Below are 14,555 nucleotides of genomic sequence, written 5' to 3'. Positions count from 1 at the left end.
GATGCCGACAATCCCCACCCGCCACCCACCCCCCGCCCCTCCACCCGAGTTACCCGACTCTCTTACTGGTTGTCACGAATAGATAGGAACAGAGAGGAACGCGCAGGACCTTAGGCTTCAGCAAGTCTCAAAACACATTAGAAGAATGATAAGTAGGGTCCAGGCCATGCATGAAATTAAAAAGTCGTTATATCGTGGGAGGTAGAAAAATACGGCAACGCTTGTGTTGTGATGAAATGTAGAATACTTGTAGTTTAGAATAGGCATCGTTTGAGAGCGTCAGACAAAAGATAATGTTTTCCTTTGTCTTTTAAAGAGACTGAAGTGAATTAGGGTTATTTATAAATACATTACACATGGATGAAGATAATTGCTGAAAACGTGCTCGGACTGAGAACTGTGAAGCACTCATTGAAGAGATAAAATGGCTCGACGGCACTACAGAAAAACCTGGGAGCCTACAGTACGTTTTCATCAGCGGCTTTCAGGCGCAATTTTAACATAGTTATCTAGCCAGCTATGCCTACAACCCTAAACTACATCTTCCCTTTGAATCGTTCACTAGCGTGGCTGCTTCAGAGCGCCTTGTTGTCAACCGTGAGTGCACACCGCAAGAAAGGAGGATCATTGTTTTGTTTTGTTTTTAATGTTCACCAAAATAAGGATTTGGGCTTTGGGCTGACGTGGCCGATCTAGACTGTAGTGTGTGTGTGTGTGAATCATGCCGAGAAAGATGGAAATGTCCACTTAAGAATGCCTATTTGTCAGCGATAAGTGAGCGCACATCATGAATAGAAAACAGAATAGTGAGGGGGGGGGGGGGTAAAAGTTCACCGTCATGACAGCCAGCTTGTGGGGGCTTTGCACCGTTTAGGTCGCCTCATTGTCATGGCTTGGAAAAGCCCCGCAATGACCTCGTGGAGGTTATTCTCGCTACCAAGAGCTTAAAGTGCATTTATTTGCATGGGTCAAACGAAGTTGCTACACGAGGGAGCATCCATTTCTTTTCAAGTCGTAATACTGGCATTTGATTGACAGTTGGGCAGGGTTTGCTTTTAGAGCATTCAGCGGAGAGCATGGCTCGATTTTGAGGCCTAAATCTATATATAGATTGCAACTTTTGTCCTCAATTGTTCAAAATTGTCAGGGTTTTTATGAACACTTTACACGGACTTTCAAATTTGTAGTAGCTTTATCAGCAGGTGAAAATTTTATTGCAGGTGTCACATTCCTCCCAACAGTGGGGAGTATTGTGATATTGTAGAAATGAAAAGAACACTTGAAATCCAGCCAGGCCAGTGACTTAAAGCAAAGCCCGTTTTGTTGCTACGTTCTTCCAGCTCCACGTGTCTCGACTGTGGATTTCCCCGTGCTCCATTTCCATACAGGTTGGATGAAAATTTAGGGACAGGCAAAATATGACTCACCACCATCGGGAGTGAGCAGCATGTCATCCGCCCCTCCCTGAAAGAATGAAGCGATGGCGCGAGGATTTTGTCCAAAGGGCTGTAACATGAGGCGGATAGATAACTGGTTGGAAGACTGTTTTGAATTGTTGCGAGGGAGCCATCCCGCTTTTACAAATCCGGAGAGATGCCAGCAGCTCATAAACACGCAGAACCCAAAACCAACCTTGATTTATTTTGCTCTGATTAGAATTCCGAGCAAATAGCAGCCTCCGTGTATTGAACAACAATAGTCTCACAGATGGCCTAATCCATCTTTGTCTAAATTTGCCATCGAAAGTGATGGGAAGGGAGGGGAGGGGACTATCTAGGTTGAGCGGATATAGTGGTCAAAGATGAATGCAAATATGAGAAATAGAAGACTAAACAACCTGCACGGGGATTGCATTCGCATAAAGAATGAATGGAACTGGCAAGCCTGGTCCGATATATTACACTTTGGATCCCCAGTGGAACAAGATGAGCCGTTTGCAATCTGATCCATTTTATATGAGAGGGTGGGGGCAACATATTGGATTGATAGCCAGATGAACCGACAGAAGGAATCGGACTGGAAGTCAGATAGGATGAGAGTAGTCTTGTGTTGTGATATTAAACACTGACAATCATCCCTAGCAACGGCGCAATGTGAAAAGATCCCAAATGATATTTGCCAGTTTCATGGAAATCCAGTCCAATAGTCTTGAGTCATTTTATTGATCGCACTGCAAAAGAACAATTGTCCTCTGGAGACCAAGAATGTCTCCATAATAGAGCTTCTGTAACATACTGCATATGATGAGAGGAACATTAGAATGTTAGGAATGCAATGAAATGAACGGGGCTGTGATCGTTTCGAAGAGACTGAGATAACATGACTTCTGATGACGATTTTGAGCTACAAAATCTGCAAGTTAGAATGTGTCACCAGGAATGCACTGTAAGTGACTTCTGTTCAAATTCAAGAACCCCAAAACTGTTTGTACCGTTGTGACCTGCGACCTGTAGAACTCAAATTAATTAAAAAAATATAAATAATGTGGCTGGACAAGTGTGCACACACACTCTTCTAACTGGGAATGTCTGAATACAGAATTAAATGGAAGCCAGCATACAATTGCTACAGGTTGAAGTTAATTGGATGATCCAAAATCATTTTCATCGGTTCGAGTAGGCTTTTTCTACTAAAAAGGTTCAAGCTTGGTTTCACTGGACCATAACACATGCGTTTGGGAGATTCTTTCACAATCCAATTTTGGCTTTAAGTCCAACGGATATGTTTGGAGAAACACAACAATGCTCCTCACCAAAAGAACACCAGACAGTGAAGCAGCGTGGTGACGGCATCATGATTCGGGGGTGTTTTCATTAATGCAACTGGGGCCCTTAGATAAGGTGAAAGAATTTATGCTCAGTTCAAAATAATAGGACTCAGTGCTAGCACTAAAACTTCAGGCTTCTGACAGAAGGCATTTGGTGTGTGTGTGTGTGTGGGGGGGGGGGGGGGGGGGGGTGTAGACTTTTAATAGCAAATGTAGCTGTCGCTTTCTGCATTGTAAACATGGTTGGATGCATTTGTCCTTTTCGTCCATTCCCAGGATGCAAGGAAACTGTCATCCATCCTCCTTTGGACGCTCATCTTTATGCATGTTCGTGTTTTAGGCTGACTCATGTGTTTCTGTCAAACAACCAGTGGCCCTCAACAAAACAAAGATGGAAAGATGAGCACAATTTTAGGGAGTATATTAATTAATGTCAGAATAGACTTTTTTTTTTTTTTTAAACCAAGGGAGAAATTAGATAGGTCAAACGAGACACTTGCTTCTTTAATTAACTGGCGTCTATTCTAAGTCTGCCGATATAAGTCTCATTAAAACTTCTTCAAAGTTGGGTTTCAATTGATTCTCGCATTGTTTGCTGCTGCTTAAACGCAGCGTTCCGGGGTGACGCTTTAAAATGCCTCACAACTGAAAAACATACAAATTAAGTTCAAATTGTACCCATCAAATGTCGTGCCGTGCATGGAATCCGGAAATGATGACACTGTTGGACTTGACGTGACTGGTTGAGTCTGACTCAATCCACTCTATGTCCGTCACATACATCCTGACAGAGTAAAGGCAATTCGCTGATGTGTTAAAGCAAGGGTGACTCATCACATGGTAACTCGTTTAGCGGCAGGAAAGAACATGCACTCCAATCTAATGTAGTATCAGCAAAAACGAGTTTAGCCAACCTCCAGCTGCAGCATGGTGAGCTCCTCCTCCATCTTCTTCTGGACCAGCACTTCCTTCTTCTTGAAGCCGATGTGCCGCTTCTCCTCGCCGACGGCCACCTTCAGGTCCCTCATTTCCTTCTCAAGGTTTTCCAGTGCCGCGCTGCCCGCAGCGATGGCCGCCTCCTGCGTGTTGACCTTCTCCTGGTAGTCGAACAACACCTCCTCGTGCTCCAGCAGTTGAATGCCGCTACGGGTGAATACACAAACAAGATATGAAGCATGCTGTTTGAATCATGAATGCGTTGCTGGGTTCAAATGCTAAACGCACAGAAAATTGCGCCGCTGTACCGCTCCTTCCTGGTTCTTGATCGTGTCGATAAGCGCTTGCTCCTGGAGGCTGATCATTTGCTTGAGCGTCTGTAACTCCACTTCGTTATCCTTTCGCTCCTGCCCGATCTGATGGCTTTGCCAAGCAATCTTTTGGATGTGAAAAAAAAAAAAACGGATTATCCAACTCTGAAAAACACCAGTAAAGAAATAAAGAAACAGGAGACCTTGTTGATGTTGTTTCGCAGTTTATCCCTTATGTTGCAGCTATTCGAGAGCTTCCTATGAACTTTGGCCAGCAACCTGTTAAAATACAGCATGATTTTCTGAAATACAATTAAACTTTAAAAAAAACATCAGGCACAGTCATTTATCAACCTGTCCTTCTCGGTGACGATACTCTTTTGGATCTCCACTTCGTTTTCCAGCACCTTCGCCTGCTCCATTAGCTCCGTGATGGTCTGTGACGTGATCTGCTTCAGCTTGACATACTTGTTTTTCTCCTCAGCGACCACGTCGCAAAGTTTGCCATACTGCAGCGCTCTGAGGAATAAGGAAACAATTAATTAGCGACTCAGTTGGGCTTGAAATCACCGTGTACAGACAACAGATGCCTTTTTGCGCGAGGGCTTCCGGTTCTCGCCGGCGGTGTCACGTGATAATCAATAATGTTGTCTAGTCACAGTAGTTTTCTGTATATTACCCTCACAAACATGAATGGAATTCTCATAATTAAAGGGAAGTCTGCAAAGAGAAATGAAAAGAGGAAGAGTGTGACACCTGCGCTGCAGCATGGCACTCAGCTTGCTGTGGTGCATCTTGATGAGCTCCTTCTCTCGAAGTTCCTCTTGGATGTGCTGGTTCATTTGCTGCAGACAGATTCAATGACACACATGGACCATTTTTACCGTGTCGCTCAGGCCTGTAGTTAAATATTTTTATAATCAATTATCCTACACATTACCCCCCTATGTGAGGTGCAGGTACTATTGTTGTCCAATTGGCTTTGCCATCTTTTCGTTCCATACTGCCAGGAGCAGCCCCACACATTGCAGTGGCATGACCACACCCCTGACAATCTGTGACTTTGAGTGTGTGCGGCTTTCAAAGGCGTGGTTTGGGTCAGTGAGTGATGTGCACATCAGGAAATGAGAGTGTACAGTTGGCTGTTGCAAGCTGTTAAATGGCTAACCGCTAGCAGCTCTGTGTACTAGTGAGCACCTGGGATTCTGTTATGGCTGTAGGACAGTGGTTCCCAAAGTGGGGTCCACGGACCCCCATGGGGTGAAAAACGTCTTTCCAGGGGGTCCGTGATATGAAGACAAAAAAACAAAATCGTCTGGAAGCTAATCATGATGTGAGAATTGCCCTTTACAGTGTTGAACCACGTTTTGATTTATTGTGCAAAAATAAAAAGCAAGAGCACGTGAGCCACTAAAATTGAGTATTTCTTTGTACCAGAATGGCATAGCTGTGTCCAGCACTACATTATTGGCAAAAGTTGAGGTTGGGGGTCCGGGAGCTTTTTGAACAACTCACTGGGGCTTCAGGCCCAGGTTGACTCTGGGAACCGCTGCTGTAGGAGTTTGTGTATGAATCGGCTCGTTATGTTTTAATTTTGTTACCATTTGTTCAACCAAATGTTTGAAAATGCACCAGTAGGCGTCTATTCTTGATCACTTATGAAGGGATTGCAATAAGTTCTAACTGGTGGTCTTAAACTGTCTAATTAGCCAATATCAACCTTGAGCTGGCATTCGTAGCTAGTAGACACATTGCACTTTATCTTCTTTTTTTACGAATGTAATTATCCCAAACTTTTGAAATTCTTGGTATTTTGCACACTCTTTACTACTGGCCCACCACCGTACCACCAAACTACAGTGAGAGGTGTGTGATTCTGCAGTAACCTTAGTCCATATTGAAAATCGATCACTGCTAAGTTTCGAGGAAGATATTTTGGTTCTATTTTCTTTTTTTATATATTCAAATTATTCCAGTCATTTCATGAACCATTCGAGCCCTGGACATGACAGAAACGAGTTGCAAGATAGGTAGGCCTTTGTAAAATTTTAAAACATTTCAGCCGATGGACTCGTTGTGTACCACAGGGATGGTATTATAGGTGATTACGCGTCTGCGTGTGTGTATTGCACCTTGGCTCTTAGCATCTCACGGTGCTTCTGGCCCCTTTCGTCTGCTTTTATGTATGTGAGACATCTGAGGTGATGCAGTTCTTCTCTCAGGCTGTCCGATTCCCTCAGCAGCTCCTGAATGATCCCAGACGGCTGCTGCTTCTGACTCACCTTTTCAGCTCTTGATAACTAGCAAGGGAGGAGGAGGAGAATACTTAGCATTGTTCTCAGCTGTGAAAACTTTATGCTTTTGGAAAGCGTGGTTATTTTCTTAAGTATGCAGGGGTGTAAGAAAAATACAAAAACACTGTACACTTGAAAACAATGCTACCTTTGTCTGCAAATGGGACTGATGAGGCAGCGCACGTTGACATCGCTCTTGCCCACACGCTGCGCCCACGTCCTCACCTGTTTGTCAACGCTCACTTTGAGTGCATCCACTTCCTTCTGAAGCGCCATCCTCTGCGTGATACCGGCCCCTCTTTTCGGAAGGGCGTCCAACTGCAAGTAGAAATCGGCAAGTCAACGTGAAAGGTTTGTGCACATTGTTGCCGTTAGAAGTTCAGTAGACATATTCCACTTCACTACTTGCAAATTGAAGCCATTTATGAAAATGACGGCTTTCGAATTGCAAAAACATATCCGTTCAAATAATGGGAAGCTATCATACAGAAATAATGACATTGTTGATGTACCTTGAAGGCATGAAAGCTGACAAAACACATCCGACCTAAGATGTTACAAAGCCCCATGTAAAAAGTTCTAACCATTAAAAAAAAACATACATTTGCAGAAACATTTTGTTTGCGACATTTCCTCAATATGTGAAATCCCTGATGTGTCATAGATATTTCCTTTCATGTGCAAGTGAGATGTGCTGACACCATTCCCTTGATTGCGCTCTTCTCTCTTTCGCTTCACAAACTGTACTCAACAGTAAAATTGCAGGAAGCTTAACGACACAAAAAAACATAGTCCTGATGTAACGGATGATGCAAATGTTCCTGATAACAGGAACAGTGACAAGTCATGTTCCCAGCACCTGTAGTCCCGACTCTGTACTCATAATAGCGATGACGGAATTATAGAAATATGCTGCAAAAGCTATCGCAAGTTAAATCCATCACGCAATCGATTACCTGTGCTTGCAAGTCAGCGCAGGTAGATTGCGTGTGTTTGAGCTGCTCCCTGGCTCTGGCCAGCGCATGCTCCGTCCTCTTCAAGGCCTGCATTTGCCTGAGGAGATGTGACAGACGTCATTGAAATATGAATCACCGTCATCATGCCTCGCACAATGTTCAGGGTCAATTGTCAGTGAATATTAGCCTGTAAATGGGGTGTAAAACCTCTAATTGACATGGCCAAAAGCCTTCAAGGTGCAAGAAATTACACAGTCAGTTACCTGTCTTACAACTCCAGGAAATCCTCCAGACAGAAAATGAATATTGTTGAAATTCAGCAGATACGGGCATCTATTGTTTACCTATTTTTCTCTTTGAGCTGCACCGACCGGCTCTCGCAGAGCAGCTTCCGCTCACACATGATATTCTGCAACTTCATTTCCAGGATCCCTCTGGTAATATAAAACACGGCGAGAAGTATGGAAAGATATAAAAACAAGCAAACATCAGAACACTTTGAAACGCGGAACTGTTTTTCACGAGGCCAGTGTATGTGTAGGATGTAGAGGAGAACATGAGAAAGTAACAATTCATGTACTGCCTGTTATTAACCCTCCACCTGAAAGGAATTTAAGTGTACCTGTGACCCGTAAGCTCAGCTTCCTCTTCCCTGAGGACCTCGTGCTCTTTCTGGAGCTGACTGCATCTCCTTTGGCTGGCCTCCACTTGGTCCTGAAGACCCTCCAGCTCCTGAACCAGCTCCTCCTTTTGCGCTCTGAGGAGGTCATTGTGCTGTTCCACCTCCTTTGCCTGCTGCGTCATCTCCGAAACCTGGCCGTCCATCGCTCCCAACGTCTTCACCGCCGCACTGAATGGCAATTTGTGGGAACGAGGAAGGTTCACGCTTCACACTTGCTACTCGAAGCAATAACAGTATTTATTAAATCTTGAAACCCTGAATTCCAAAGTGGCAACAAACATCTTCTAGCTACTGATTTAAAGTGAGGATGAACAATAAGATTCATGAGGCAAAGTTGCACCATTCTGTTTATTTTATACACACTTTGAAAGGCCAATTAATCTAATGTGCTTTCGTGTATGTGCAGGTCTCCATGCAGCAGAAGTGATTTTTTTTTCTTTTTTTTTTTTTAGCATGTGATTTGAGTGCACTAACAGAAGGAGAGTGTATCAGGTGGCATATTGCGCCATTACTGTTTTCTTGTGCTGTCTCAAGCGAAGGCGTCTAAGCAGCTCATTTGGAGTTTATATCCCGGGCATTTGGAACATTTCCTGCGCTTATTGGACACAGATTGTTAAACGCGTTTCAGGCACTCACTCCCTCTTGGAGCGTTTCTCTTCAATCTCCTTTAAAATCTTCTCAGGTGCGGAGAGGAGCCGAGCTTTCTCGGCCTTGCAGCACACAAACACACAAGAGAGGGAGAAAGTAGGTTTGTTATTTTATTGATGGAGCGATAGAGCCGCTCTCTCGCTCTCATCAAACAAGTATACACACCTCCTTGAGTTGTATTATTTTCTTTTTGTCTTGCAGCTCTTTCTCCTCCTTCAGTGTTTGCATTTGATACGTTTCCATGTCTTCCTTCAGACCGCTGCGCAAGACAAACAGACAAAAAGTGCGCACTGATGTTTCATACACGATTGGGTTTTGCCGCGGTGCCCCGTCTGAACATTTTCTGAAGAAACAACACGAGGAAAACAGTCGCAGGAGAAAACAAATACCTGACTTCCATCTGTCTCTGGGCTACTTCTTTTTTCAGTTTCTCACATTTGTCCTGCAGGATCACGGTGGTGCACTCCAGTTCCTGTGGGATCTAACAGCAGATTAATTATCAGCTCTAAAAGATGCGGTCACTGATGCTAATTTAACTTAAAAACAGGTCCCCTCTCTTAATAATCGTGTCATAGCTCGTCTGCCTGGCCTGTTTTTGTTTCAGTGGAGTGGAAATATTCAGTCATTCATCCAAATCAATGCATGTGTCACTACACGCTCATATCAGACAAAGCTGCCAATTACTGCTGAGATGATGTTCTGAATTAAAGGCTGCACTCTTAGATCCCAAAAATGACAAATGCATTCATACACATTTTGATGCATTTCTGGATAATGGTGCGATAAGTGTATAATTTGCTACAGATTCAAATAAGGATTATTGTCATGGAATTATTCAAAGTAATGGATCTTTCCAATCTGTCAATAACTTGTACAATAATAGCCAATTAGAGAGCCGCATTGTCTTATCCTTTGGCTTGACACGGCCCTTTCGCCGTATTGTCCCACAACCAATGCTGATTGTCAGTCGCGTGCGCTTGGAAAACTTAATGTGACGAAGAAAATGCTCCTCAGATGTAATTCTGATGAAAGATATCCTGCTTGGTTACAAGGGGCCCAGTTGATTCTTTTTACAAAGCCTAAAACACAGTTGACCAAGTGTCCACGACGGATTAAGGCTTGCGGAAGAGCGCACGTACAACTAAATGGGGACAATATCAACAAACACAAGGCTGTATGTTCGAAGGTAAGTGAGGGAGAAGTATCTTCTCTGAGTTTGATTGAATTATTATCACATTGCAGGAGAACAACTTTCACTTTGTTCGTGTATCACTGCCCTGGTGAATGAAGTGTGTAATGTTAACTGTGACATTGAGTCCTGCTCCGTCCAAAATCTCAATTCCGTGTGCATATCCTTGTGTGAAATAGTTGAGACCTCTCTGTATAACTCTGTTGGACAAGTCTGACGCATTTGGCAAAAAAACATACCCCAATATTATCCGGAATACGCGATAGAGAATCGACTTCAAATATGTTATGCTCAATCGCCATTTTGAAAGCTTGTGGGACATGGCTGAGGGGGCGGAGCTTAAGGTCACCATCAGAAAGGTCCATTGTTTCAGTCCTGCTTTTCACATATTCCAAAAAGTAGACTACTAACTGAATGACGTCTAAACGTAAACCTCTAATTCATCTTCTCTCAAGTGAAATCCCCATCCCAGTGACTCGGTACGACAGGCACCGAGGTAAACCTACATCGAGTTTTGGCGCCATGTTGTTCTCCTTCAGCAAACACCGCTTCTCTTCCTGGAGGCTGCACCAAGGGTAAAGTAAGGTGAGAGGAAAACAAGAGAAATCTAAAAGTCTGTAACAGGGGGAACACAAACTAGATAATACTTGAGTTTTTGTTTTTATTTTCCAAAAGGGTCACAGGACTGAATGTTCGGGAAGCACCGGTGCATGTTATCACGTTGCCTAGTAATGTTCCAGTGACCTCCCGCCGACCTCCGGGGGGAGCACTGGAGTGTTCTTTTCCATTTCTCTGGGTGCGTCCGACCATTTGGACGCACCGATAGTAATGCTGAGAGATTTGGAGGAAGGAAAAAGGGAGGCCTGTGGCAGAATTGAGGAAAACGGCTCGCGAGAGATGGGTGAAAGACGGCAAAGGAAACAGAAATAACTTCTGCGCTGACGTCAAGGCACTAACCTGCACAGAACACTCCGACAAGTAAACACTTTACAGGGAGGAAATATTGAATTCCGCTGGAATCCGGTGGTTGTTTGAACAGACACTGATGTGATGAAACTTATTTCTTTCTTACAGTAAAAACACTTAGCTGTTATTCTTTCCCCCCCAATGGTCAAGAAACGCTGAAGCATCAAAACGATGCTTTTCGCTGTCAAAGGTTTTGACGCTCGGGCTCCACTCACCTTGACTGTTGGTTGTGAATGTGTGTGTATGAGAGCGACTCACCACTTGAGCTGGTGCTGTGTCATGTAGTCTCTCTCCTCGGTTGCTCTCAGTTCGTTCAACGCCCGCAGAAGCTGCTGCCCGAGTTTGCCCGCCTCACTCGTGGGCTCCTCGGAGAAGGTCAGCTCTTCCGTTTTCTCCAAGTCGGCTTGCAGCCTCCTCAGCTCAGCACGGAGCCTCTTGGCCTCTTCCAAAAGTTGGACCTCTGAATCCTGGGCACTGATAGAGGGAGGAGTGATCCACATTTTACATCCATTTCTTAGCTCCTTATCCTCACGAGGGTCACGGGGATTGCTGGAGCCTATCCCAGCTGTCAACGGGCAGGAGGCGGGGTACATGCATCTTTTCGGGATGTGGGGGGGAAACCGTAGTGCCCGGAGAAAAACCCACACAGGCACGGGAAGAACATGCAAACTCCACACAGGGGGGTCCGGGATTGAACCCGGGACCTCAGAACTGTGAGGTCAACATTTTACCAGCTGTGCTGCTCCACATTTTACACTGTTCGCTTAATTGTGTTGTGTAGAACTGCAATGTCCTTTTACTAGGTACTGTACTACGACTTCATACCCTCCATGAAACAAAGGAATTAAATTTGGCTCGTTCAGGTGTACTGAGTGAAAAAACTCGTTCAATTTGTCCGAATTTTCGCACCTAAAAATACCGCTCATCCTTACAGCTTAATTTTGAAGCATTCAACTCCAGTACTAAGGCTGAAATCGGATGCTTCAGTCACATTAGTTTTGGCACACAGGTTCACAGTCTCCACCCTTCTTCTCAACTTGTGCTTTGCGGTCTTTGGCTCCCGCATATCAACCAAAAATGTGAGGAGGCGGACTTTTGTTTCCACTATAAACAAGGTAGCATACCTCTTCACTTCATCACTGAGTTGCCTGTAGATTGCTTTCAGCTTGTCCACTTTGGTTTTACTGATTTTGCCCAACGACAGCATCTGAAGGACAACAAAACGCCACAGCGCCCATAAAACAGATTTATAAAAACCCTTACAAATGTGTTGTAATTCTTCGTGTTAATAGGGGTCTTAAATGACCTGACGTGATCAAGCACAAATGCTTTAAAACTGTTGACCAAACCTTTATTGACACAAATCAGCACATTAGAGTGCGTTGACCTCAGCGTTCTAAAACGGAACGATGACTAATCTCAAAGGCGAAGGAAAAAAAAAAAAAGTGTTGAAAGAGACCCGTACACAGCAGCAATTCTCAAGATGACGCCGTGGATGATTTTCCGTTTTGGGCTGATTATTAGTGTCTTCACTGAAAGAGATGTTGTGGGTAAATTTTACCCCATGGTGCGACATTTTAGTGTGTGATGGAAAAGGCGGACAGGTACTTTGCTCTTATCAAAGGAGCCAGGCTGGTCGGGATGAGGGGGATAATGAGGGGATAACCTTGACTGTGCAGCAAGTCATCTAAACGGGGAACACACACACATATAACATGACTTTTAAACACCGGACACAGGTAATTCTGTTATTTACTATTCATTCCATTTTACAATATCTGGCTCATAAAGAGCATGCTTGCGTGCCCCAAACACGTTCCACCAGGGGCTCGAAAGACAGCAATTTGGGCTCATCAGATAATAGTGTTGTCGTTAATAAGATTTATGTTGATCTTTCACGCCGTGCATGAGTACGTTAAGTCAGACAATGTCAGGTCGGGACAAGTCAAGCGACGTTGCGTGTTCTGCCTTTGCTAAAAATGTTTTGCAATCTTCCATCTTGAAATTTTAAGTGGGTCATCCAAGCCTGCATTTTCATTGTTACTCGTGAAATTGATCACAGTCTCAAAAATAAAACTTTATTATCGTGAAGCTCATCACTCAGGAATGAAAACGACTAGGATTGATTTGGAAGCTGCAGATGATTCACCAAATACGATCGTGCTATGATTTTTACCGTCACGGATGACGTGGCGGGCGAAACAGCAGACATCTTGGCCGCACGCTGAACATTTTATCTGAAACAGCCTGGAGCGTTTTGAGGCGGGTCTCGCCCCTTCTGGTGATGAGACTTATCTGCAGCCGTTAAAGAGAATTGGAAGATTTTATGGGGTGAGTGTGTAAGGCATAACATGTGGCCGGCTGTCTTTGAAGTGAGACAATCGCTAAATTATATTTATGCATGCAGACAGCAGGTGGCCTGGACCTCCACAAGCACATACGAAGAGGTGAATGGAGCAGGCAAAAGAGCACAAAATTCTTCCAGAAATATGCAGTTTAACGTCTTAAATGGTACCAAGTTTGAACAGTTTGTAATATTTAAAATGTCTGAATGAGCTTTGTGAAAGGGGTAAATATTAGACAAACAGCATGATGCAGTACAGATGTATACAACTGTAGACTGTGACCACAATATTGAGCAATATTAGTGTGACAGCTGCAATCACAACAGGACATGGGCAGAATTTTTCTGTATTGATTTCTTTAGATTGTGCAAGTCAACCTAATAGGAAGTCTGGTCAGTTTCTGTGGGGACATGGCAACATCACTGAAAAAAAAACCCCAAAAAAACAATGACCATCACTGTGGAGAGAATCAGCTTTCCCATCTTGTTCTGATATTGACTTTTTGTTTTGGATTTACGCCCGCGGGCAGACTAAATCGCGACGAGAAGGTGAGGGCCCTTCAGTTGTAATATTTTCCGTCGACTTCTCCATTTGCGTTTGGTTCCACTTTTGTCCATGCGTAATGAATGCTATGAATCACCAAATATTCTGTTCGAGCACTGAAAAACATCAACTATGTCCAACGAAATGATGTAAGGGGCAAGTGAGTGAACCTGCACCAAGAATAGCAAAGATAGTATCAAGACAAAAAGAAACTTGTGCAATCGAGCAATTACCTTAATAATCAATACAAATACGAAAACTTCTGCCGAAGCCATAACAATGTCTACAAAGGGGATTGTAAGTTAGCAGGGATATAAATAAAGTGTTTGCTTCATTCTGTAGCTTTGGAAAGACTGCATGAAAGCGTAATTAAACTTCTGACGCAACGTAAGCATGTTTTTTTTTCCTGCGCTGGAAGTTACTCCAAGCACACGGAGAATCCTTAAGCAGTACAAATGAATACAGAGCACCCACGGAAGTCTTAATGACATCTACGAGCGAGTCCAGGGGAGCCACTTAGGTTTGCTTTTTAATTTCCATACCGCAACTCGAGGCAACCGCTGGTCCGGACTGCTGCTGTATCAAACACCAGCAAAGATGAGTACAATTTTGTTTTCATGATTTCCCTCACTCCCCTGTGATGATGGGGAAACCATTAAAAATTAATACAGGACATATAAGCAATAACACTCATTTGTAAGTCTCTAATGACTAGTGCGCCTAAATTAATTTGCTGAATTTCAAGCGAGCCATTCTGAGAGGTTTGGAAAAGCTTGTTGGTACTGAAGACCCTCTTATGTCGCTGAATGTATAGTAAAAATTGTGCCCTTGGAAGTGGAGACTGACTGGTGGGAAGAGAGATTGCTGCTTTCAGTTGTGTTCAGTTCACAAAAAGGGTAAAGTCGGGGGGGGGGGGGG

At 43.8% G+C, this 14,555-nt stretch overlaps 1 protein-coding gene across 2 annotated transcripts in view; it reads right to left on the bottom strand.

Annotated features, from left to right (window-relative positions):
- The window catches only part of ccdc146 (coiled-coil domain containing 146), a 51,941-nt gene that overhangs the window by 6,191 nt on the left and 31,195 nt on the right, over window positions 1–14,555 (bottom strand). For both annotated transcript variants that reach the window (XM_061806753.1, XM_061806754.1), the window contains exons 3-18: window positions 11,874–11,956; window positions 11,008–11,223; window positions 10,290–10,347; window positions 8,984–9,075; window positions 8,760–8,853; window positions 8,583–8,656; window positions 7,887–8,114; window positions 7,609–7,698; window positions 7,265–7,361; window positions 6,534–6,626; window positions 6,147–6,314; window positions 4,771–4,859; window positions 4,369–4,533; window positions 4,218–4,293; window positions 3,992–4,140; window positions 3,682–3,910 (exon numbers count right to left, since the gene is read on the bottom strand). In XM_061806753.1, coding sequence (XP_061662737.1) covers window positions 3,682–3,910; window positions 3,992–4,140; window positions 4,218–4,293; window positions 4,369–4,533; window positions 4,771–4,859; window positions 6,147–6,314; window positions 6,534–6,626; window positions 7,265–7,361; window positions 7,609–7,698; window positions 7,887–8,114; window positions 8,583–8,656; window positions 8,760–8,853; window positions 8,984–9,075; window positions 10,290–10,347; window positions 11,008–11,223; window positions 11,874–11,956 — 2,001 coding nt within the window. The remainder of the gene's footprint in view (window positions 1–3,681; window positions 3,911–3,991; window positions 4,141–4,217; window positions 4,294–4,368; window positions 4,534–4,770; window positions 4,860–6,146; window positions 6,315–6,533; window positions 6,627–7,264; window positions 7,362–7,608; window positions 7,699–7,886; window positions 8,115–8,582; window positions 8,657–8,759; window positions 8,854–8,983; window positions 9,076–10,289; window positions 10,348–11,007; window positions 11,224–11,873; window positions 11,957–14,555) is intronic.

Source organism: Syngnathoides biaculeatus, chromosome 20, assembly GCF_019802595.1.
Source record: "Syngnathoides biaculeatus isolate LvHL_M chromosome 20, ASM1980259v1, whole genome shotgun sequence".
NCBI classification, from domain to species: Eukaryota; Metazoa; Chordata; class Actinopteri; order Syngnathiformes; family Syngnathidae; genus Syngnathoides; species Syngnathoides biaculeatus.
Note: the sequence above shows the minus strand (reverse complement) of the source record. Positions and strands in the feature narration are given on the sequence as shown.